Source organism: Marmota flaviventris, chromosome 5 (genome assembly GCF_047511675.1).
Source record: "Marmota flaviventris isolate mMarFla1 chromosome 5, mMarFla1.hap1, whole genome shotgun sequence".
Lineage (NCBI taxonomy): Eukaryota > Metazoa > Chordata > Mammalia > Rodentia > Sciuridae > Marmota > Marmota flaviventris.
Genome location: NC_092502.1, coordinates 98409221 through 98434742, shown reverse-complemented (window position 1 = coordinate 98434742; position 25522 = coordinate 98409221). Strand labels below are relative to the sequence as shown.

Here is a 25522-nt window from a genome sequence, read left to right as displayed (position 1 = left end):
AGTGGATATTGGAGTACACAGAAGTATCCAAAAGAAAAAAAAAAGAATAATAATAATAACAAGAAGTATCCAAAATAAAGTCCAAAGAGAAGCAATATTTTCTAATGAATGAAGTTCACAAAATGGAGCATGCCAATTTGGCTTACTATAAGAATGTAAATGATGAGAGGACTGATTGTAAAAGTTGTAAAGCATTTTCTGCATATTTGACAAAAATGTACAAAACTGTACAAAGATTTCTTTTAAAATAAGTAGCATCAACTTATAACAAGGCTAATCTAAAGTATTAAGGTTGGTAGTGAAGTATTGAAGGGAGATTTTTCTCTAAGCATGCATTTGAAACTCCTTTTCAGATGAACTGCAATGAAGGAGTATAAGTTTATCTGTAGAATGAGTAGGGTAAATGTAATTTTAAAAATTGAGACTAAAACCTAAATTTTTCTAAGCAAATATGAATAAGTTTCTTTTCTTGCCCTTGGAAAGTAAAAGGAACATTTAGAACTCCATAAAATCACAAAATTTATGTGTTTTGAAAAGGATATAAGAAACTTTGGATGCAAAGAAGAAACTTCTATATTTGATGTAGTAATGAGTAAGTAAAATAAAGCAATGATGACAGTTCACCTCTTCTGTCTTTTAAGATATTACCTTAAAACACTCAGTTTCTTGTATAAAATATTGCTATATCCTGTTTTCTTCACTGATGTTAATTAAAAGCAGAGAAGAGTAACCGCAAAAGTTTCAGCAAAGCAGATCATTTTCAAATTGAGAAGACAGAATGGGCTTTAAGAATCTAATGTTATCTAAAAAAAAAAAAATTAGTTGTAGATGGACAAAATACCTTTATTTTATTTATTTATTTTTATGTGGTGCTGAGGATCGAACCCAGTGCCTCACATGTGCCAGGCAAGCGCTCTGCCACTGAGCCACAACACGAGCCCCTAAGAATCTAATGCTCTGTTGAGCAGTGTGGTACAACTGTAATTCCAGTGGCTCAGGAGGCTGAGACACGAGGATTGCAGGTTGAAAGCCAGCCTCAGCAATAGCGAGGTACTAAGCAACTCAGTGAGACCCTGTATCTGAATAAAAATCAAAATAGGGCTAGGGATGTGGCTCAGTGGTTGAATGTCCCTTAGTTCAATTTCCAATATACTCCCCCCTCCCCAGGGAAAGAATCTAATGTTTCAAGTATTTGGTCCCAATAATTAGTTTTGAAAATATGAAGAAACCTAAGGTAGGCTACATACTAAAAGCATTACTGCTAATTATTTGGATTTAATAAATAAATTGTATTCTTTTAATATATGCGACTTGAGAAAGAGGATATATAGAAAGATAAGTAACGTAATATGACTGTCCTATAGAGGTATCTAACTTCAAAATTGTTTTTGATTTCCCCTTATATTCTGACACCTCAAAAAAATTTTAAATAGCAAAATTTATATAAGAAACTACAGATGTTTTAATTTTTAAGATTCTTATTTTCTATTATTTTAATGGTATAACACCTATATGTGAAATTAAGATTGGTATAACTACTATACTATGTTAAATAACAGTGCGAATACTAACACAAACACATTTATTCCAAGTAACATATACCTGAGTATATCTTAAGAAAGAGTGCTGTTACATATCAAACAGACATATAGCTTAAGTTAGTAAAATTATACAATGTCTGACTATCAGAGGTCTTTTAATAACATATCACAATAAATATGAATTAAATTTAATTCTATAGCTATCTGAGTCCCCAAAGACTCACTAAATTAAATGAAATATGGTAGGGTGCTTAGTTTTCAAAATGTTACTGTCCTTAAAAACCTCTCTTCTAATAAAATGATAAATATTGAATTAATGTTTAAAAATATGGCCCAGAAGTTTCAAGTATTTACATAAAATTCTGTGAAGATGCCACTTTTTTAATTATTTAAACACATTTTTCATCGATTCTATATTTGTTTTTTTTTCAAAGTACTCACAAAAACATAGACTATAAATTTAAGATGTTGCAATTTGTGGTTGTTGGGTTAAAATATAATACCAATATTCTATTCTATTCATATTGTCATAGTAGGAATATTTATAGCTATAATTTCCTTCAGAAATATATACTCTGAAAGGATACGATTTTCATTTTGGTTCTAAAAATCAAGTGCATATATTTGAAGATGGGGTCAAAGTGGTTACAAAATTTTTATTTCTGTGGCACTTTGTCAAATCTCCTAAAATACCATGAGTTAATGAAAACCTTAAAGAAGATTTATTTTTGAAGTGAATTAAATGAACAAAGTACCTTTCAGCAATAATTTAATTAACTCTTACAGATACAGTCAGACCAATGTTAAAATCTCAAAATGAAAGAAAAATACATTTAAGAAATAAAGTACATGAAAACCCAATAACTAGATAACTAGTGGCCAAATATGGTAAATTAATGGTCCTATTTAATTGTTCTACCTTTATTTAACTGACAGTTAATGGGCTCTTACTATGCATAAGTTACTATTAGATGTAATGATTAATAACACAAATTGATTACTGACTAAAAATAGTAATGCTTATCTTCTTCAAAACCATTTTCCAAAAGCTATTAAAGTACCCAAATTTTCCAAGGACCATTTTAGTTAACAGATCTTTATGAAAACATATGGTTTCTTTCTATAGAACAGATATAGTCAATTTTGTACTCTTCTTTGTACAAATGTAAAAAATATAATTGTTTTTCAGACTTAATTATAATATTACCTTTAATCAGAGTGCAAAATCCCTGTACAAGTTTACAGAGTATCCAATTGTTTTAAAGTACACCATTTCCCTAATGGAGAGCTATTTAGAAATTCTAAAAGTTACCCTAAATCCATAACTATACATATCAATGAAATACTTCACAGATTAAAATAAAACTTCATTTTGAAATGCAATCAGTAACTCTAATCAATTTTTTCAAAGCAAAGTTTTTGAAAAGATCATGAAGAGTTTGCAATTGGAATACTGTCCTGTTTAAATTCTTAGAAATATAATATGTATTTATATTCTAAGAAAAGTAATTATTTAGAACAGCTACAAAGTACAGGTGCATATTAACAGGGCCTAAGAAACACTTTCTTTTTCAACTAACTTAACTTGGAAAAATTAACTTGAAAATTATTTGTTAAATTTGAGAATAAAAAGTTAAATTAACTTTTGAGATATAAGGATTGTGTTATATTCAATTATTATTTATCGTGTCTTGAATTATAGTATGAATCACCAGAAATATAAGAAAAAATTTACTTAGAATGCCACTAATGGAAATATAATTTAATTTAACTGGAAATGATAAAGTTGAGAGTCCTACAGATAAGTAAATCACACTGCAGTCTAACACATAATCTTCATAACACGCCAGCCAAATTTGTCAGTCATTCATGAAAACTAAGAGGATAACTACTGAAATGCTTAAATCTTGCACTTACCAACCTCCACAACACTAGAACAGTTGGGATCTGTGAAGCCATCTGGACACTCGCAGGAATAGGAGTCATCAGCCAACCCTGACAAACAGATGCCTCCATTCTCACATGGATTGGGATCACAGATATCACCTGAGGAAAAAGGAACAGAGATTGACTTTTTGTGTTTCAGGAAGAATGAGAGGTTGGCATTGAAACACACTCACACACCGCACTGATGTTCCTTGGCAAAGTCACTTTAGTATTTGGATTTACATATAATGTCTATAAAATCAATTTGAAACTGTGTGCTTTTAAGACAAATGGTATGTAACAGAGGAAAAATTACACCACATAAAAATTATTGCATCTGCAAGTTATTAATTCAGTTTGGGATTACTTCATTTTGTGTAAAAGAAATATTGTTTAATTTATTTTAAAAAGCTTAACATGAATATGTTGGGTAGACTGGATTCAGAATAACTATAACAAGTACCTTCTTTGCATTCATACACTCAGCTCCATAACTCTGTAACTCCTTGCACCAAAGGGGTATAATTTATTTCTGGATACTGAGAAGCTGGGCTTGTCCATATGATCTGCTCTGGCTAGATCTTAACAGAGGTTTGAAAAAGCACATGAAAGTTCCCACATCCTCTTTTGGAACTTCACCCTTGTCATGAGTACCCATTCATGTTAGCTTGCTTGAAAGAAGTGATAGAAACAGAAGAATAAGACAGAAATTGCTATAGAGAAATTAATTACATAATAAGAAATACCTAATATATATATAGCCATGGCTTTGGTAGGAGGTTGTAGATGGGATCTGGAATAACAGTCAGAAATGACCACAGATCTAGAAAAAGTAATTACCAAAGTCACATAGTAAGAAGTAATTGGTAATGGTGTCACCTGATGTAACCTGGGGGACAGAAAATATACCCAGTGAAATTTTGTGTATGAGTAATGAGATTTCTAGGTAGACTGTTAAAATATCACACCTCTTATTACTTGCATGCAATGTGGTACAATAAGAAAGAGAGAGGCTAAATAAAAAGCCAGTTTGAAAATAAAGAGAAGGAATATAGAGGGACCATGACTTGTGCCAGAAAATAAAACTATTTCTCATCTCCAGCCTCTCCAACTAGTAAATGATCAAATGTAGAACTTTTCCAGAAAGACATGATCACAGTAATATATATGAAATCAAGGATGGAACTACAAATTCCCGGCAAAAACATTTCAGATAATTAAGTTGAAGTTGGAAGGATAATCTCTACTAAATAAAAGCGCATCTAGAGCTAGGTGCAGTGGTACACACCTGTAACCTCAATGACACAGAAGGCTGAGGCAGGCAGCAGGATCACAAGTCCAAAGCCAGCCTCAGAAATTTAGTGAGGCCCTAAGCAATTCAGTGAGACAAACATCTCAAAGTTTAAAAACAAGTAAATGAATAAAATAAAAAGGGCTGTGATGTGGCTCAGTGGTAAAAGTGCTTTGGGGCTCAATCCCCAGTACCAAAAACAAACAAACAAAAAGCTATCTAGAAATCTTAAGGATTGTTCCTGAGCTTCCTGGCACACCTAACATAGAACTGAGGAAGTTTGGAGTGAAAAATCAGTCTTCAGGCAGAATCATAGGTGTGCTTTACTGCACAAGGTTCTTAAATCAGATTCCTAGAAGCCCCTTCAGTTTTGAAGGGTACTCCATAGGTGCAAGTACCACCTCCTGTACTAAAAGAGAATGGGGCTTTTCAAAATTCAGAAAAGCATCTGGGCCCTAACGTCATGCTAGTATATATTTCTTAGGAACTGTATTCCCTCAGAAGAGCTTTCCCAGCCAAAAGTTACTTCAATTTTCTTCAGATTAACCACATTAAAATTTTAGAAAAAAATAAAAATGGGAGTTGAAACTTTTGTCAAAATTATAAAGCATTTTATTAGCTACACTAAGATAACCAACAAAAATAGTATATTAGCACTAGTGCAGATATTAGGAAAGAGTAATAAATGAGGAGTAAATGAACAAGTAAAATGATAGTGTTTGGGAATGTCAAGGTATTTACTACAGTTGGGACATGGAGTGTTTGCCTGGGAATGACTGAAAAAGTGTACATATCTCTGATCAGGGAAGATTAAAAATTATGTTGTAATTTATGAGGAGTCAATTAATGTTTTGGCTTGGTGAGATCAATTTGTGAAAACAACTTCAGCAGTATTTCACAGAGTACATTCTGAATGGGGAAGTTGGTGACTGATGAAGATATTTCCATAGGCTTTCTATCTGTTATATGTGTAGCTAGCTATCTAGCCACTTGACCATCTTTCCATTAGTCTATCCCTCTGTTCTCTGAGTATCTACTGAAGTAAGTACTGAACATATCAAACTAATGAGAGCCTTCACCCTGAAGAAGTACAGAGCATAGTAGGGGAGAGTAAAAAATGCAGAAACAATTACAATTATAGCACAGAGTCATGAGACCTGTGTTTATTATAGATGACTGAATGAGGGATCAATAGACACTTCAAAAGGGATTCACTACTGTGAGGTGAGGAATATAAGGAGAAGGTACATGCTCAACATCCAGGCAAAGGGAATAATATATTCAAAGAAAAAAAATCACGGCCAATTCCAGGAACTTCACATAGACTAATACAGCTATGGCAAAGATATGTATGAGGGACAGACAGTGATGAAGTAAAATTAAGATAATACACAAAATAATTTGTATGCAGTGTCAGAATTGTTGGCATTTATCTTTAAGTGACGAAAAATCATAAAAGGACATTAGACATGGGAAAGCACAGCACTCCATCTGTGTTGAGGAATGATCCCTCAGGTGGCAGCACTGTGTTGGAATAGATGAAGGAAGCAAAGCTGATGACCAAAGAACAAAGCATTAAGCTTTTGAAGAAGTCCCAGCAAAAAAATTATGAGCATTGTCTTGACTCAAAGGTGACTATGGAGAGTGAAAGCAATAGTGGCATCATTTTAAAAAGTATTTTTTAGTTGTAGATGAACACAATATTTTTATTAAAATTTATGTGGTGCTGAGGATCACACCCAGTGCCTCACATGTAAGGGGCAAGTGCTCTACAACTGAGCTACAACCCCAGCCCCTAGGGGCATCATTTAATCTCAAATACAGCTAATAAATGCGAGGTAGTGAAACAAAAAATGAAAATCACTGCCTACCGGTTAAGTAACAAACCTAAACACACAGGTATCATTGTTGAGATTTTTTTGGTAAAGTTCCATCATTTATATGTAATATCATGCCATTCTACTTTTGATGTAAGCAGCACAGCTTTACAGTTAGACTGACAGCATTTCCCTAACTCCCAATAGCACATGACGATGAGCATTAACCCCCCAAACATTTTTTCAGTGTCAGTCATAATCCTATATATTTTCCATATTTCTATAAAGAGGAGTTCTACATTCCCCAGACCAGGATCTGTTGGTACAGCAATGTCCATGGGGACAAGTCAAGATGTAGATGTTTGTATTGATTTATTTATGCTGACAGAAGCAGTGTCTATGGAAGAAAGACAAAATCCAAACGGTATTCTAGAGGCTTTCTGGTATACCAGCTTGTATTTAAATATTTATTCAAAATCAAGTAGCTCTGATTGAGATCTCACCCTCTCTTGCATCCATTTTTCTGCTCAGTGCACTTACTGGTGCTGGTGTACAGTCCTCATACACCCAGGCTACGTGAGGCTGGCGTTTCTTGTCCCTTTGATTATCCCATCATTCTGGAGAATTTTTTGCTATCTTAAGAAAACTTTCATGGCACCCATCCTGTCCTTTCTAGACAATAATACTCAATCTAGTTAGTCTCCTACCACACATGTGTTAGTCATATAATACTTTTGCGGTCAGAATTAGACAGAATGGTTATACTCTTGTTGTGTCTTATAGATGCCAGCTATTGTTTAGTTGACCTCTTTTTCTCTTTTGTCTTTACACTTTTTTGTCCTTCCTTTTTTTCTTAAGTCTACTCATTTCTAATACAGTATAAGACTTGTGAACATTCATTTTTTTGAGAAAAATTTATACACATTTTTATGTACATCTTGATATTTTAGAGATTATGTATACCTTGTGGAATGACTAAGTCTAGTTAATTAACATAATAATTACCTCATAGTTACCATTTTGTGGTGAGAACCCTTTATATACCCTTTGTTAGAATATTTTAAGAATACAATATATTGTTAGCCAAGTGCAATGGCGTATGCCTATAATCCCAGCAACTTGGGAGGCTGAGACAGGAGGATATCAAGTTTAAGACTAGGTTCAACAGCTTAGAGAGGCACTAAGCAACACAGTAAGACTCTCTTAAAATAAAAAGTAAAAAATAAAAGGCACTGGATATGTGGTTCAGTGGTTTAGTGCCTCTGGGTTCAATCCCTGATACAAAAAAAACAAACAAGCCAAAAAACCAATATATTGTTAACTGTAGTAACCATGCTCTTTCTTATCTCCATCACTAATATTTATATAGTATCTTTTTCAAAGGGAGAAAAGAGATGATAGATTTGTCCAAAATGATCTTGTGTCCAAATTGAGAAGGGGATTGAAGAAGCACAAGAAATCTGAGTTGACTTCTATAGCGCTTATCTATATGACAAGATGTGTAACAAGTAATGCATCTTTGTGAGGATGTATAACAGATTCAGTTTTTAAAGAGTATTATATTTGAAAACCCTATAGAATAGCCAAAATAAAATGTACAATAAAGCTATTGAATATGCACATGAAGAATTGGAGAGGTTTTGCTTCAATATAAATTAAGTATGCATGTTAACACCAAATGTCAGTGGGGAGTTTGTAGGAAAGGAAAGGGAGGTCAGGAATGGAGAGAAATGGAGAACTTCTGGCATAGCAACCAATATGTGAAAAAAAGAAGGAAGATTCTTCAGAAGGAAATTAGTTTGTGGCCCTTTCCTCTTCAACATAAATGTTCAGTTTATGTCAAGGCCTGCCTGAGATTAAGGAAGGCCCCACATGTAATGGTGTTAGGTGGATAATGGCTGCATAAAACAACATTTTTGGCTCTGGACAAAGTACAGAATAGACAATAGCAGCTCACAAAATATACCTAGGGTAATGGTAGGTTCTGCTTGGAATCTGTTTCTCTATACCCAGTTAATGAAAGCATCCCTGTGCCAGTTGGGTTGTCCAGAGAGTAAAACCTAAAATGAAGTTAAGAGTGTAAAAAGTTTATAAGAAATGATGACTGTGAACGATAAAATAATAAGGAAGCAAATATGGGCAGGAAAATTCTCCATCTGTGACACAGATCTGCCACCTCTGAGAAGAAATAAAGGAAAAGGGACAGGAGTGATAGAAACAGGATTGAACAGGAAGAGCCTCCGTCCACAAGACAGACTTGACAAAGTCTTAGCCAATTCAGCAGGAAGCTCCAGCGCAAAGATTCTCTTTAGAGGAATCCCTAGAGGGCTGGAATAGCCAGGCATGTGCCCTCTTACCACATACAATAATTGGCTAGAAACAGTCCCAGCAGAGACTCTAATGTTCAAGTGGGATTCCGAAAGTTCTGCACAAGAAGACTATCAGTTCTCTCAATTTCTGGTAACTGAAAAGCATGTTTTCTCTTAAAGGGGAGTTGGAGTAGTGCACCTCCATGTACCATCATGCCCTTCACTCTCAAAGCTGTCCTGGTTCCCGTAAGTGATGTGATTTTATGTCTTAGCCTGTTATTTTCTGTACAGCCATTATCCCAGTGGGTGACACAGATGTGGGTTGATACCTTCAGAGAAAACAAGCTCTCCCTGGCTGGAATTTGACGTTCAATTAAAATACACTGTAGGGACTTCTGATTCCCTGTAATTCAAATTAATCTAAGGTATTATCAGCTCAGGAAAGAAATCCTGATTAAAATGCAATAAACTCCTGGACTTTAAATCAATGATTTTCTCTATTGGTTTATTTCTTCATAGGTGTGTTGGTAGAGTCTTAAAACTACAATGGCAACCAGCACAAAGCAGATTCAATAAGGCAATACAAGATTTCAGGGTTCTCTATCCCACTGTCAGCAATCTCTTAAAATACACCTCTGCATATTGTAATCTGTGTGCAGCATTATACTTTGATGTTTCTTGGCTGCCTGGCCTTACCTGCTTTAGATTAGGACAGATGTGTTTAATTTTATTCTAACTATGTTTTATGGTTCCATCTGCAGTTTATGGCAGACTCAGGCAAATTAAGCTGATGCCGGTTTCCCTTTTGGCAATAGAACGAAGCAATTATTTTTCCCAGGGGCAAGAAATCATTGCAGGCTAAATTTAACTTACTGTTTGCCTGCTTTATCCACCCACTCTGCAGGGTTCTGAGAGGCCTGGATGATCAGCATATATTCAATATTGACGTCATTCTTCTTACTGACCTACTACTTGTTGCTAGTCACCTCATGCTTAAAGGTGGTTCATTTCATTTCATCATCTATTTGCAATTCAAGATCTTTTATTCTGGACAGCAAAGTGTATAAGCATCCATAAAATATCACGTATTACTGCAGAATACAATGTGAAGCAAATAAAACCCCTAAAATCTGTACCTTTTTTATTGTGGTTTTACTTTTTTTGGGAACTCTCTCTCTCTCTCTCTCTCTCTCTCTCTCTCTCTCTCTATATATATATATATATATATATATATATATATATATATATATATATGTTATGCAACTTCTAATTCCATCTAAAGAAGAAAATTCTATAAAATTCTATAATAGTTGCACTCTGGGAATCAGTTGGACAAGACAGCTAATTTATTTCACTGACATTTAAGCTCTCAGATGGTTTATGTTTTCAGGCTTTTGATATGTTATTGTCTGTCTCCAGTTCACATATCAGAGAATCACTGACTCATTCATCATATATTCATGTGCCAGGCACTGCAGTAGACATCAGGAGTACAGCTGAGATAAAGCACATAAGGTCCCTGCACTTGTAAGAATTTATATTAAAGTGCAGGAAAAGTGTTGCCCACTGTAATAATAGAGGAAGGAAACAGACTGATAAGAGAGTAAATAGAACTGGTTGCCTAACACAGTCAAGTAATGTCTTCATTTGAGGTGAAAATCAAAGGATAAGCATAAACCAGCAATATTAAAGCTAAGGAAGAGTATTCTAGGTCAAAGGAACACAAAATGTTCAGCTCTTGTTCTAGGCAAGAGAGTGATGACATCGGGGGAACAGAAAGGAGGTCAGCCTATCTGCTGAACAGTAAGAAAATGCCTGAAAATGTTTATTGTCTGAAACTCAAGTTTAATAAAACTGATATGTAACTTAATGATACTGGCCAAGTGATGTTTTGTATTGTGTGCATGTACAAATATGTAACAACAAATCCCACCATTATGTAAAACAACTATAAAGCACCAATTAAAAATATGGGGAAAAAAGTCTCACATTTGATATTCTGTGTTCATGACAGTCAAGGGCAATTTGCTAAATTTATTCTTTATAGGTATTAAACACTTTCTGAAAATAGACTCTTTTATTTTAATGTTAATGTATTTTACATTTATATTTTAATATCTTTCTTACATATTAATGCAATTATATAGTACGGCTAATGTGTTTCTATATTTAGAAAGTCAAATTAATATTAGTAATTTATTTGAAAGAATGCATGTTTCTCTATATTCTCTGTTCCATTAGCAGTGCTGGCAGCTACTTGAATATGTCTGTATGATCATTCCTGAACTCTCTCCACTTGTGCAAATAAACCTGTGTACAGATGTAAATTAACAACTTAAAAATGGTAACATATCACTCAAACATTTTACTTCACTGACACAGATATTGCTTAATTACTTCAATAACTGTGAAAAATAAATGTTAAGGATATTAGCACACATATTTATATGCAAGGAACTAAAACACAGAGATCATTTAAGTTCAAGTTCTACACCTATGACAATGCAGGTCCGAGTATTACAGCCTCATCTTCTATTTACTGCTCTCCCATTGAATTTGTCAAATAGAATATCATTTCATTAAAGAACCAAAACAAAATAAAAGCTTTGCTTTCAATGGTACAAGTCAGAATTTTGAAACATACATAAATAAAGTACTTGGCAACATCAGCCAACTCTAGTACACAAGTGAGCAATAACTCTATTTAAAATGAGATAAAGTACATAAGAATTTGCATAGTTAAACTGGAAAAAACTCACAGAAAATGTTAGCACCCGTGTGACTTATTGTCTATGAAACTGTGTGAACAAAACAAATGTCATTTTTGAATCCACAATAGGCCTCTCAATTTATGTCCTTGCCTCTTGAAAGAACATTAGTGTTGAATATTAACATTTTAGATGTATACACTGATGAGTTTAACTCAGATTTTCATTTTAAAACTTTCTCTCACAAACTAAAGCTTCTGACTCTGGCCAAAACATATTTAAAAAAAAATAGTTTAAAGGTAAGATCTGACTCTTTCCTTTATATCTGCTTAAAAATTAAATTCTAGCTAATATAGCATACCATCCTGCAATTAAGGAAGAACAGAGAGGAAAATAAAATAAAAATTTCAATAGCTATAAGTGTATCTGCATTAATAGGATCTGCCATCTTAATGGTAAATCATTTGACATTCTTGTAGTGAATGACAATCCAATTTATAATGTACTTCCATTTCCACAGAATCCATAGTCAGTCATGGAAGACTCAAATCAGATACATGAACAAATAAACCTCTTAAACTTCAAAACCACACTGGTGCTCATTTAAAGCAGTATGTAACTCAGCTCTTGCTTACAAGTTTGTCTCACTATTTATTAAGTGATTTTCTTTTTAGATAATTTTCTAAATGCTAATAGTATACTGGCCTGAAAAAAAAAATAGAAGAAAGTCAGCAACAATTATTGAGTGATGACTATTTGAATTTTACATCTGATAACATGAGGCTTCAATCAAGGCAACTAGATAAAAAGACAAAATATTTTGCTCTCTAACATTTTGAAAGAGAATCTTCTGGTATGTTTCATATTTTAAAAACACTTTTGAGACTCCCTTAAAATAACAGAACCTAGAATTTTTAGAAGTGAAAAGTACATTAGAGACAATCTAACCCAGTGGCTCTGAAACTTAGGTGCATTTTAGAATCACAGGGGAACTTTTCAAATGCCTGATGCCCAGTTGGATTAAATCAGGAACACAGGAGGTAGAAGCACATTTCTTAAAGCTCACCCAAAGACTTCAAAATATTAAAGAAAGAAAAAGAAATAGGGGAAGGTGAAAAAGGAAAGAAAGAATATAAGCAGAAAGGCAGAATGAAGGATGGAAGTTAATTTTCATTTTCCTGCTTCTGCTAACATTTCTTTATGAGAAACTCTTCTTTATTATTTTCCTAACCATAAGTTAGAGGGAAAAAAATTATTTCCAGAAATCTACAACTGACAAATCACATGTATATGGGCACTCACAATATTAAAACAGAAGAACTACTGTTTAATGTTAACATGTATTGAATCCCTATAACTTGAATTAGCTTAAATTTGATAAATATCCAGATAATTCAACGTATAGTATAATTTTCAAGGTTTTCTAAAATTAATTTATGTACTTATTTCCTTATGGTACTGTAGATTGAACTGAGTGGTATTCTACCACTGAAATGCATCCCAGCCTTTTTTCATTTTATTTTGAGAGAGGATCTCACTAAGTTGCCCAGGACCAACCTTAAAATTGAAGCTTTTCTGCCTCAGCCTTCCAAGTCACTGGAATTACAGCTGTGTACTACCAGGTCTGGATCAAGAATTCTTAACTTAAATATTGCTACCTATGAAGAATATCTGTGCAGTTATTAGATGATACTATTAAGTCATAATTGCATCACATACCAGGGGGCTCACCACGGACAAATACATGTTCTTAGAATCTAGTAAAATATACAAATACACCAAGAGGTAGTTACCACTGCACGTTAAGGCTAAAGCAAGCACAAACGAGGGGCATCAAACTCAGAGTCATTGACCCTCAATTTGAGAACAGCATAAGAGTGTCACATGCTGATTGATGCTAGCTAGTTAGTTTAGATTAAGGATTTGCTTTCCTTTGATGACCTGGATGAAGGAGTGTTGGGTATCCATTCCAGCCTGCTCTTGACTGAGGAAAAAAATGGGAATAATGTATCAGAATCAATGATTCATAACTCTTTGAATTTAATTAAAAACATTTCAGCTTGTAATGTGGAACACGTCATTGGATTAAGAAAGTCAGAGGGCTAGACTTGAAATCTTATTCTGCCACTCACTATTATAGTTATTTTGTTCTCTGCTGGCTTGTCTAAAAAGTGACAATTGGTAAAAATCAAATGCCAAACACGTGTTACACGTTTTAGCAAAGCTCTTGGCATATAAAGCATTCAATAAAAGTCATCAAAGTTGATATGAAAGTTGATGGGAAATAAGGTTGTAAATGTATTCTAAATGGCAGAAAACTGCTGGTGTTTTGGTGCTGATGAGAGGCAGCTACCATAAAAGGCAAGATTATGGAGAACTCTGTAGAAAAGGGATAGTCAGAAGGATATAGGAATGTGGGGGGGGGGAGGCGGATGAGTCTTTTTGCTCAAAGGAAGTCATTAAGTGGAATAATTCAATTTGACCTGAAGGGACAAAATTTAAGAAGTTTGTGCCTGGATCTGTATGTTTGTAGATGCCATGACACAAGCGAAAGGACAACCCATCTGGTGTTGTCTGTGAGGTAGGCAGCTGAAACTGTGATAGGATCAGAAGTTTGAGAGAAGTAGAAAGCAACCTTCACTTCCAATAGTTAGAAGATCATTGCCTGAAAAACAGGAAAAAAAAAAAAAAAAAAAGACCAAAGGGCTGAAGTTCCAATTGAAATGGGAGACAGGAACTGTCAATGGCACCAAGTACTCAGTCACATATCTGGTTACAGCTCAATAGTTGGGGTGGTGGAAAGATTCATTAGGGCCTGATCCAGCCTTGGGGCTTTATTTATCAGACAGGCATGGTAAGGATCAATAGAGAACAGGAATGATTTCTGACTGCTTCGGATTTAAAAAATAAAAAATGCAGAAGATGGACTTGCAGAATTGTATTGAGAAACTGATGTGACTCCATTTTTGAGAAACCAGCCTCTACCTCAGAGCAGGGCCAGTCCAAAGGAGGGGGTGGGGAATGACCCTTGTCCTTGGAAAACCCATTCCTAGGCACATAAAGTACCCTGCTGAGTCATTTGTCCATACCAGATGTCCTTGACTCAACAAATGCAAGTTCCTGAAGAGACCAAAAGAATGCTTGAGGCCTAATTCGGACCACCAATCAGAGTGAGATGGGGAAAATATCTGAAATGCCAGGTGACCCTCCCAGTAGTTTTGATAACAAAAAGTAGTGATTGATAACATGATTAGGCCACCTTTCAGTTTAGCCTATACACTCTTGCAACACCTCCCAGCCTAAACCAATCAGTTCAAATGTATCCATCATTTGAACTAACCAATCACCCTTACCGGACTAGTTCCCGCCAATGAATGTGCTAATCAATGTTAAGAGTTGTTGTTTGATATTCCTGCAGTGCGAAATGATTTGCTGTGTGATATTGTGACACATAGAGTATCCCCACCTATAAAATCTCACTGAACTAAGGGTCAGGACTCACTCCTCAGGACTGCTTCTTCAAAAATGGTTGTGAGTCCAGGCTGGAGCTTACAATAAACACTCTTGTGTGATTGCATCAGATTCGGCTCCTGGAGGTCTATTGGGGTCCCATGAATCTGGCATTACAGTATGCTTTTAAGTTATATTTTTATAATGATACAAAAATATAAACCTAGTGAATTTTTCTTCCAGATAATACTGCAGTTCTTCATTTGACAGGAGAGGACAAACTAAAAGACAGAATTTGGCTGCTGTATATAAAGAATGCAGCACAATCATGTTGGTACCAAATAGTCCATCAATCCCTGTCAAGCACACAAACTCACATTGACTTTATAAAAACAATCAGGTGCTACAAAGATGAAATTCAGTGTCATGTCCAACTGTGGATGTTCATTTCACAGTTTTTTTTTTCCTTATCTAGACTTTAGATTATGCATTCTGCCTTTTCAAAGTGTGAAGATGGTCACCCACAATATAAAAACAACCTAAGGAAAACAAGTCATTCACAAATCAGCTAACTTAATCACTTATCATGCATCAAGTGTTGTAGGCCAAACAGAAAACAGGACATTTTATTAATCACTAGACAAACATTTTATTAATTTTTAAAATTTCTTTAAAATATTTTTTTAGTTGTAGATGAACATAATACCTTTATATTTATTTATTTATTTATTTTTATATAGGGCTGAGGATCCAACCCAGTGCCTCACATATGCTAGGCAAACACTCTGCCACTGAGCTACAACCCCAACCCTATTCTATCAATTCTTGAGGAAAGATATGTCAAGTAAAAAATAATGGAAAGAAAAATTCAGCCTTTCTTTTCTCTTTAGAATATTTTTAAAATTTCATAATTTAAGATAGTGGTAGATGAATCAATTTATAATTGTGGCATATAAAAATTGAAGAATATCTTTTGCTGCTTTAAAGGCAGTCCCAACTACTTATTGCCAGTATGTCAAAACAGTCTCCTCACACAACAATGTAAACTGTGACACCAAATATGACTCCACAGATTTATCCCTTTGGTAGTTGGAGGAAACATTACAACTGGACATCTTCCAACCATAACACTTAGTTAGGTTATAGAATTGAACTTGTATTTTAAAAGTCAGATTTAGATCTGTGTAAAATTTTGTTAAAAAGGAATGAGTTTATATTGATATTTTGCAGCAAAATTTTTACATGAAGTCAGTACTTTATAAAATAATGGACGCATACTCTAATTGGAGATATAGTCTGAATTTCAGAATTTAAATCTCTTTATCCACAGCCACAACAGTCTTAGGTTACAGAAACATGAATCATTTCAACAGGGCACCCCTCTATAGATGTGCTTACTGATAAGTATGAGATCAAATGAGCTCTTTATTTCTTCGAACAAACATGGAATCTTGTTATTCAGATTTAATGGCTATATAGACAATGTGTTTTCCTAATTTAAGGGAGTTTCTGACACAGAAAGACAACTGAGCAATTAATTCAATGGTAGTCAGAAATTATGGGTGTTCTTGGTTTGCAACCAGTGTCAAGTTATTCCTGTTAACACTCCAATTTGCATCTTTATAGGGACCAAGATGACTGTAAGGAGTGAAGCAAAGTGACCTTTCTTCAGGAGTTCCTGATGCCTTAAATGGAACTCCATTTAGAATATTAGTGCTTTCCTATTATGTAGACCTAGGAAATATCTTGGAAGTGAGACTTTGCTACCCTTCTGACCTACTAAACAGAAATGTGACTTGCTTAAAGGAAGTCATTAAGCACAGAAATGGACAACTATTTTACAGAGCCTGTATGCATTTTAAAACCCATTGCCTCCATCCTGTCAGTAGTCTCCATGTGAGACTGCACAGATATTCAGTCTCTGCAACACTCCTGTCCTCATTTTTGCGAGACTGACACTCACCAGCTCCTTCCCAATCCCTGAACCAGCCCTGACTGTAAAGGAAAGGCTTTAAACAGTCATATTCCAAAGCAGAACCTAGTACCACTTTTTCTATGATCTCATTTGTCTCTCCTTTTCTTGTGGGCTAAATTACTCTCCAAAACATTTTCCCAGTCATCCTCAGGAGAGCAGTGGTCTGAGTGCAGTTTCGCACAATGTGGGGCACAAGACTTCAAAGCCTCTAAACCCTTGGGAAACTCCCCATTCCAAGTCCTGGGTAGTTCTCCCGCCACATGCCTAAAGCAGCAAGTAATTAACACCGATGAGAATATCTTCTGTCCTCCCAAAGTTGGAAAACAAGAAACTATCTTGAAGCACTTTTGTAAAAACCCTCTTTTGTGCTTTCTCCTCTCTCCATTCCCATGATTCATACCTATCCTTAGGCCTAAAATCAAGCAAACTTTTTCTCAAATATTTTTCTAACACAAATCTTCTCTATGCTCAAACTTCCAAATTTGATTTGACCTTCAGTTATTTTGCTCCATTACTTACGCTGTTATAAATTTTCATTATTTTATAGTAAGACTTGGCCAGAACCACTGTAGAGGAAGAAAGGTTTATTCAGGATCTCAGGGTTTCAGAGGTCTCCATCCTCTATTCCTCAGGGGTCATGGTGAGACATGAGCAGGAGAATGTGGCAAGGGAAGCAGTTCACATGGTGATCAGTAAGCAGGGAGAGACTCCACACTCCAGATACAAAGTATATATCCCATAGCCATGCCCCCAATGAACCACTTCCTCCATCAACACCTCACCTGTCTCCAGTTACCACCCAGTTAATCCCATCAGGGACCAATTCAGGGACTGATTGGATGTAACCTAATCTTTTCTCCTCCAAACTTTCTTGTATTGTCTCACACAACACAAGTCTTTGGGGAAACATCACATCTAAATCATAACAGGTTGGTTAATATTTTTCATTGTAATTGCATGCCAAACATTTTACTGAGTAATTTACGGGTATTATCACATTTAATTCTTACAACACCCCTATGAGAAAACTTGCTGATATTATTAATAAATCTGATTTTATCTATGGAAATATTGAAATTTATTAAAGTTGTTACTGACCAAAGGTAAATAACCAATGGCAAAATTGGAATTGATTTGCAGGCAGCATGGCTTTACATATAAGAAACTATGTGTGTTGGGATGGTTTCTCTTGCCACTATTCTCTTTTACCTTCTCCCTTCACCTCTTCAAGTTCTTTACCATTGGAGTTCTTTGCATTCTCTGCCTGGTGACCAGTTATTTAGCTGTGTGCTGCCCAGCCTTCTCATCCTTAGTAAAACAGAGCCTCTTGGATAATTCTTCTCAACATTTGCACATCCAATCCTCCATTTGCTAAAATGATAATAATTTTATCATTTCTTGCTGCAGAACATAAAGTTCACATAGCTGTCGCCTTTAGAATGGCATTTTGTCATCCTCATGTGGCAGGTATATAACATGAGGAGAGTGACTAAAATTGAACTAGTTGCAAAAATATGTCAAGCTACTGATTCCTTAATGACACATTTATTGACTATTAAGTATTATTATTAACTAGTATTAAGCAAATATCTCTCTGGAATTTGAGTATTATAAAAGGAACCCATCTTCCAATCTTACCTTCAAAGGCTTATAAATGACCAAAGCATAGAAAATTGGATTTAGACCAAGGATGACAAGTCCTAGAACAATATTGGGTCCAAAGCAGGTTCAACAGACCTCTGGGCAAGGTATGTCTCACATATACTTGGGTGCATTTGAGCATGTGCTCATGTCTAAAGAAGGGCTGTGATAAACATACAATCCTGTGAAAATAACACCTTTAGTGGAAATACCACTTTCCAAAGTTTGAGGTAGTGCATCTTAGTAATAATTCAGAATTTACTGCCCTCTGTAATAATCCTGTGAAACTACATATATAAATCACTAAATAAAATAGAGCTATTAGGAGAAGTAATGAACAACTTCTCAACTATGTGGCTTGCAACAGTAAATGATATTCTCTCTGTGAAAACGCCAAAAAAAAAAAAAAAAAAGCCAGCTCATTCATGATGGAAAAATGAAATAATTCCTCATGACAAGAGTAAGAGCATTATGACTTACAATAATAAGAACATTCCAGACATAGATATGAATACCATTTTAATCCTGTTACCTACTTCTCTTTACTTCACTTTGTAATTAACTTAATCTATGTTGCACATAAAGCTTCTCAGACCATCAACATTTTTCTCCTAAGTTTTTAGGTAAACATAACAATGACATCTCTGTTTTACTGCATATCTAGATGATTCAATCGCTATTATTATTAGAAAAAAATTAATAAATTGCCTTTGTTCACAGTGTTTGAATCCTATCAGCATAATTCAGGAGCATGTACTATAAATCACCACTTCCATTTTTAAATTCAACATTTTCTCTAATTCTAAAAATAGTATGTGCTCATAGTAAATAATTCAGACAATAAATGAAAGAAAGCAGAAAAGGTCTCCATAATTTCATTCCTTAGTTAACAAGCATTACGAATTTGAATTATACCCCACAAAACCTTGCCCTCTTTAGCCTATTGATTCTAATCCAATCTTTTCAAGTATAAAAGAAATCTAGACTTAACTTTGCTTAAAAGCTAAAAAGTTATTACATGAACATAGAGTATCCCTTTTTCCTACTTTTCATTTTATCTGCCTATAAATAGACCTTGTTAGTTCTTTCTTGTATATTTATTTATATATAAATATTTTTATGTCTGTTTAACATAAGTGGACAGATATGAGACATTGTCCTGTACGTCTTTTTCTTTCTTTACCACATATTCCAGAAGTCTTCAGCATAGGTATTTCACTTTGCTTAACATGAACATGGTATCCCAAAATATGAATACACTATAATTTATATGCAGTTACATACTATTGGACATTTAAGAGGTTTCAAATTTTTCCTATCCCCAAACATCATGAAGCAATCACTCATATAAACATCTCTGTGAACTTTTACCTGTACTGGAAATATAAACAGAGAAGTGGACATATTTTTCAAATAATTTTATTAATACTGCCTAATACCCTTTTGGAAATATTATTCTAATTTAGAGTACTACTAATAGTCTATAACTTTTTTATGTTTGGAGGTATTGTGTTGTGACTGTTTCTGAACTTATTTACATTACTATAAGTTCTAGTACATATGATTTGGTTTGCTCCTCATTTGGGGTAATTTACAAGATCATTTTGAACAAGATAAACTCTGAGTTCTTTTCTCCTGGGAAGAAACAATGAAAGATGATTTGCTTTACTTCATTACTAATCCAAAATATACACAAATTTAGGGGGTCTTAATGCTTTAATTCTATTCTGAGTGTCAGCTACAAAGTTAATGTGATTTTTGTTGGCAATTTTCCCAGACCTAGGGTTAGGAAACTCAAGAGACATATCAGAGGACATGAAAGATCCTGCCATCTTTCCTTCTTATGCTCCTGCCCTCCACCTTGGGTTGGGAATAACCCTTACAGGAGATGATTAGAATTGTATCCCAGGATCACTGCACCATACAGCAGGATCTTGTCAAACATGACTAAAACAGTGTAAGCTCTATGACCTCTCTCTAGAGTTGGAGAGAGGAAAAGATATGTAAAGATATATCTGGATGGAGATATGTAAAGATATCCATAGGGGTTATCTCTGGATAGTGAGTAATAGGATTTATTAAATATTCTATATTGTGGTATTTTAATGTTTTCTATGTTTCATGCACTATTTTTCAGTAATAAAAAACAATTTAATTGAAAGACTCATGATATTTTAAAAAACCAATTAGCAGTTATGTAGAAGCAGAAATGATACCTATCAAGGTTGAACTGAAAGAAAGAGAGGTTAGTGAATATCCTGATGGGCCATGAATATTTAATGTTTACTTAATGCAGGGAATGCTAAAAATGTGATCTTCAGGAACTCAGCACATTCTCATCACACACACATTACAGGTGTGAACTGCCAAGTCTATCATAGTTGTCGGAGCCTGAGGATAGGTAGATATTTGTCAGTGAAATGTTGGTCTTGTTTGCTTACCAGATGTAGTGTTCTTTGTCAACTGCAACTCTTCTTTGTCAAAATTAGTGCAAAATACAATTCTCAAACAAATTTTCTTTACACTGGTATATATCCTGAGAGGGTAAAATTTTTATTCACACTTCACTTAATGTTATAGTTTGAATCTGGAATGTTCTCCAAAAGTTCATGTGTTGAGGACTTTGTCCTTAATACAGCAATATCCAGAGGTGAGGCTTTGGGAAAGTTATTGGATCATGAGGGCTTTAACCTCATCTATGTGTTAATCCATTTGAATGGATTATTGGGATTTTGTACCTTATTAGTTACTGGAGAGCATGCTTTAGAAGGGTTTATCTTGTCCCCAGCCACTTCTACTCTCTCTCTGTGCTTCCCAGGTGCCATGAGCTTAACAGCTTTCCTTTGCCACGTCCTTCTACCATGATGGTTGTGCCTTGAAATCAGCCATCCATGGAGTGAATCTTTTAAAACTGTGAGCTAAAATAAATCTTTTCTCCTCTACGTTGTCCTTGTCAGGTATATTAGTCAGAACAATGAAATCCTGACTGACACACCTAATTTGCAAAATTAACAATAATACCAACAACTGTAAAAGCAAACCATTAATAACTAATTTTATGCCAAGGACTGATTTAACACTTTCTTGATTTTTATCTTATATTAACTCTACAATAATTGTAGGGCATAAATGTTAGTGTTACTATTAGAAGAAACAGTTATTATTAGTGTTATTATTAGTGTTATTAAAGAAACAGTAAATGTCAAGGTTCAGCATCACACTCAAGATTCCACATCTAATAAGAAATGTCACTATATTTAAAACTATTCCATCTGATATCTTATTCCCTGAACTTGCACATGACAGAAAGAATGAAAAGATATCCATGGAAAAGTCCATGCATGAACATACCACTATGAAATCTGACTTATATACATAATTATAATGTACCAATTAAAATAATAATAATAATAATAATAATAATGAAAGGAATATAAGTAGTAGAGCAAGTAGATCAAGGGAAGGACGGAAAAGGAGCATACTAAGGAATGAGATTAATCAAATTATGTGTGTGTATGAATATGGCACAAATGAATCCCACAATTATGTATAATTCTAAGACACCAAAAAACTAAATTAAAAAAAAAGAGCTAAACCACAAACATGTGAAGCAGATTTTTCTATATATAATCTATACTTAAAATTTTATAGAGGTAATTTAAAATTTTTTTCTGAGTCTCTCTTAGAAGGGAAATAGGAAAATTGACTCTTTGAAAATATCCCATTATTAATATACAATTTAATGTGGAATTATATGGGGAGTGAAACACTCCCTTTAACTGTCATTTAAAGGACTTAGTTTGCTACAGAAAGAAAACTATGTTCAGAGGGTCCCTTATGAATGATTTATGTGCCTTCAATTTTCTCCGTGAAGCCCCCAGTTACCAATATATGGTAAGCTTGATATTTACTTTACTTCTGGAACAGAAACCTACTTCATGTTCACTCAAGATGCAATCTTTTAACTTTGATTAATGAAATTATGCTTCATACTTTTTAATTTAATTACTTAATTACTCAATCAGCTACACTCTAATACTCCTAGGAATAAAATTCAATTTTATTGACTTTATTAGTAGGGTAAAATCTAGAAGCATTTCCAGAGTCAATATAGAAACTCTTCTGGAAAGCTAATATGATTGACAGCAGCCAAAGGAATTCCAGAATATAGAATCAACCACAGAGTCTCAGGTCCTCTGCTACTGCTATTTTCCCAGAAGAGTTTCTTGGAGATTTTCTCTTCCTTGGCAAAACTTTTACAAATTTTATTTTGTTACTTAGTAACAAATAGAAAATGTGAAACTCCTTACAATTTATATGACCTAGGAACATGGAGTTCATAGCTCAGAAAGCACCCAAGCATATAGAAATGACATCACTCACACTTGAGCTGGTCTTTGTACATTTTTTAAAATTTAAAAAAAATTTTTTTTAGATGTAGATGAACACAATATCTTTATTTTATTTTTTTATGTTTATGTAGTGCTGAGAATTGAATCCAGGGCCTGATACATTTTAGGCAAGTGCTCTACCACTGGGCTAACTCCCTAGCCCCATGGTCTTTGTATGTTTTCACTCAACATTGTTTTTTGATGTTAAGAAGAAAATATGATTATTTACATTTTAAATCAAAATATGGTGGTTTTCTATAAGGATGAAAATCAATTTAAAAACTTGGAAATGCATGAAATCAATTTGAATTTGCAATCTTCTTGTTAACATCTAGGGAAATAATTTTTACAAATCCACGTTTTACAAGTAAGGAAACTAAGGCTTTACAGATTAAGAATCTTGCCCAACAAAAACAATTCATAAATAGTGTAACTGAGTTTCAAACACCAGGCTGAAGGAGCTAGCCAACACTTTAATGCTCAGGTGCCAGTTCCTCTGAAACAAAGAACTTGAATATTCAGAGAGAGAAGTAGCTTCCATTGGAACACCTTTTTAAATTGCGTGAAAATTATTATTAACTTAGGAATTATAAAATGAAAGAATACATTAGTTTATTTTTCTGAAAGTCAGACACTATGAATGTCTTGTTTATTTCCTAAAGGAAATGGAGTGTAGGATTGCTGCATGTGTTAATGTCATCTTATTTCAGAAACTCCTCTGGGAATTCAGAGGTGGGGTGACTTGAGGCAGCCAGTGTCTTAGCTTCTGTTTATCTATAGTTCTCTTGGCCTCTGGTACCTAGTTAGGATCAGAAGATTACTTATATACTGCTTCAAAGACCAAAGTGGTCAATAGGATTCACCATCATGCCCCATGAACTCCAGAGGACTGCTTCACAAAGACCCTCTCTAGTAAGAGCAAGAGGATGTCTTTCCCAGAAAGTTTACTAGACCTCCATTCTTGATCTGTTTCCTGTCTTTGGGGGGCTGCCTTATGCTGCTGGCCTTAAGTCTTCAGTTTCAGAGCTTCTAAATCACACTCTCTGCAGAAGAGGACGGGTTTTCTTTAAAAACAATCAGTCTCACTCACTAGTGTGATAGGCAGAGCAACAGAGATCTGCTAATGATGACTTCAGTCACCTTCCCCATATACTAGGGTAAGTCCCCTCATCATCACATAGAAAAAATGGAAATAATAATAGTACCTAATGTTAGGTAAAATATGAGATAATTTAAAGAAAAGGTACATTTTTACTTAGAATTTGTGATAAATGAATATTCTAGAAATCAAAAGAAATGACTGATTTTTAGAAACACTTCACCAATAAAAATAAACAACAGTAATAGCTATACATACACATAAGGAAAAAGACTTTCAGAGCACAATAGTGTTCAGTGTGAATAATAAAGAGTTTGCTGAAATTTATAAAAAAATTATTCTTTCAGTAAATTCTCACAAATGCTTATTTCCAATATTGAAAAATAACTCTTTAATTTAGTATAATTTATAGTCCTAAAATTTCAGGGACAAAAAAAATTCCTGAGAATGTATAACCCATCTCCCTTGATCATTAAATGAGGTGAGGGGAGGTCTAGAAACATAATGACAAGTCGCCCAACCAGGGGGTGACATGTTTTGAATTGAAATCTTAATCTCCTGATCCCCAAATCAATTTGTTGATTTGTTGTCTTATGGTCCCATGCCACTTATTCCATAGTATGTTTTTGTTTTGTTTTGTTTTGTCTTGTTTATTGAGGGTGGAAAAAAATGAGATGCTAGTGCTAATGAGTAACTAGAAACCAATTTTCATGAGTCAAGCCCCATACCATTTCAAGAGTTCACAAGGTCTCACAGATGAGAATGTAAGGAAGTCCTATTCCAGTTTACATTTAGTAGAGCTTTCCTATTGTCAAATGTGCGAAATAATTTATTTTCGTAAATGCTTTCTACCAGTTTTTATTTTCTACCTAAAACATTCTTATTTACAATACTCCGTTCTGTTAGCAAAACAAGAAGAAAATCAGAGGGATCAATGTGAAATGCATTAACACATTCTTAGCAATCAATCTCACAAGTATAACTTTTAATTTATTGATTTCATTTACAAACTGAATTCCCATTGAATGGTTTCTCTCTTATTCCCAACTGAATTGGCTTTACAGTGGGATATGTGTTAGATCTTAAAAAAAAATGCTCTGAGAATTCTTTAGTTTTATTACTGAAACAATATGAAGAATCATAGAAGTGATGATTTAGAATATCTGTAGCTCAAATGTGTGATTAAAGAACCATCATTATTCATTGACAGTGGATATGAAAGGATTATAACAACTTGGCAAACATATTAACTGAGTCTCTAGAGGGAGGCAGTGAATGATTTTGATAAATGCATGCTCCAAAACAAAGATCTGATAGGTAAAATGCAAAAGGAAATTTTAAGCATGAACATTTTTCATGTCAAATAGAACTATT

The 25522-nt window shown here is 34.3% G+C and overlaps 1 protein-coding gene across 2 annotated transcripts in view; it reads right to left on the bottom strand.

Moving 5' to 3' along the window:
* The window catches only part of Edil3 (EGF like repeats and discoidin domains 3), a 397607-nt gene that overhangs the window by 274051 nt on the left and 98034 nt on the right, over window positions 1-25522 (bottom strand). For both annotated transcript variants that reach the window (XM_027927824.3, XM_027927826.3), the window contains exon 2: window positions 3459-3587. In XM_027927824.3, the coding sequence (XP_027783625.1) occupies window positions 3459-3587 (129 nt within the window). The remainder of the gene's footprint in view (window positions 1-3458; window positions 3588-25522) is intronic.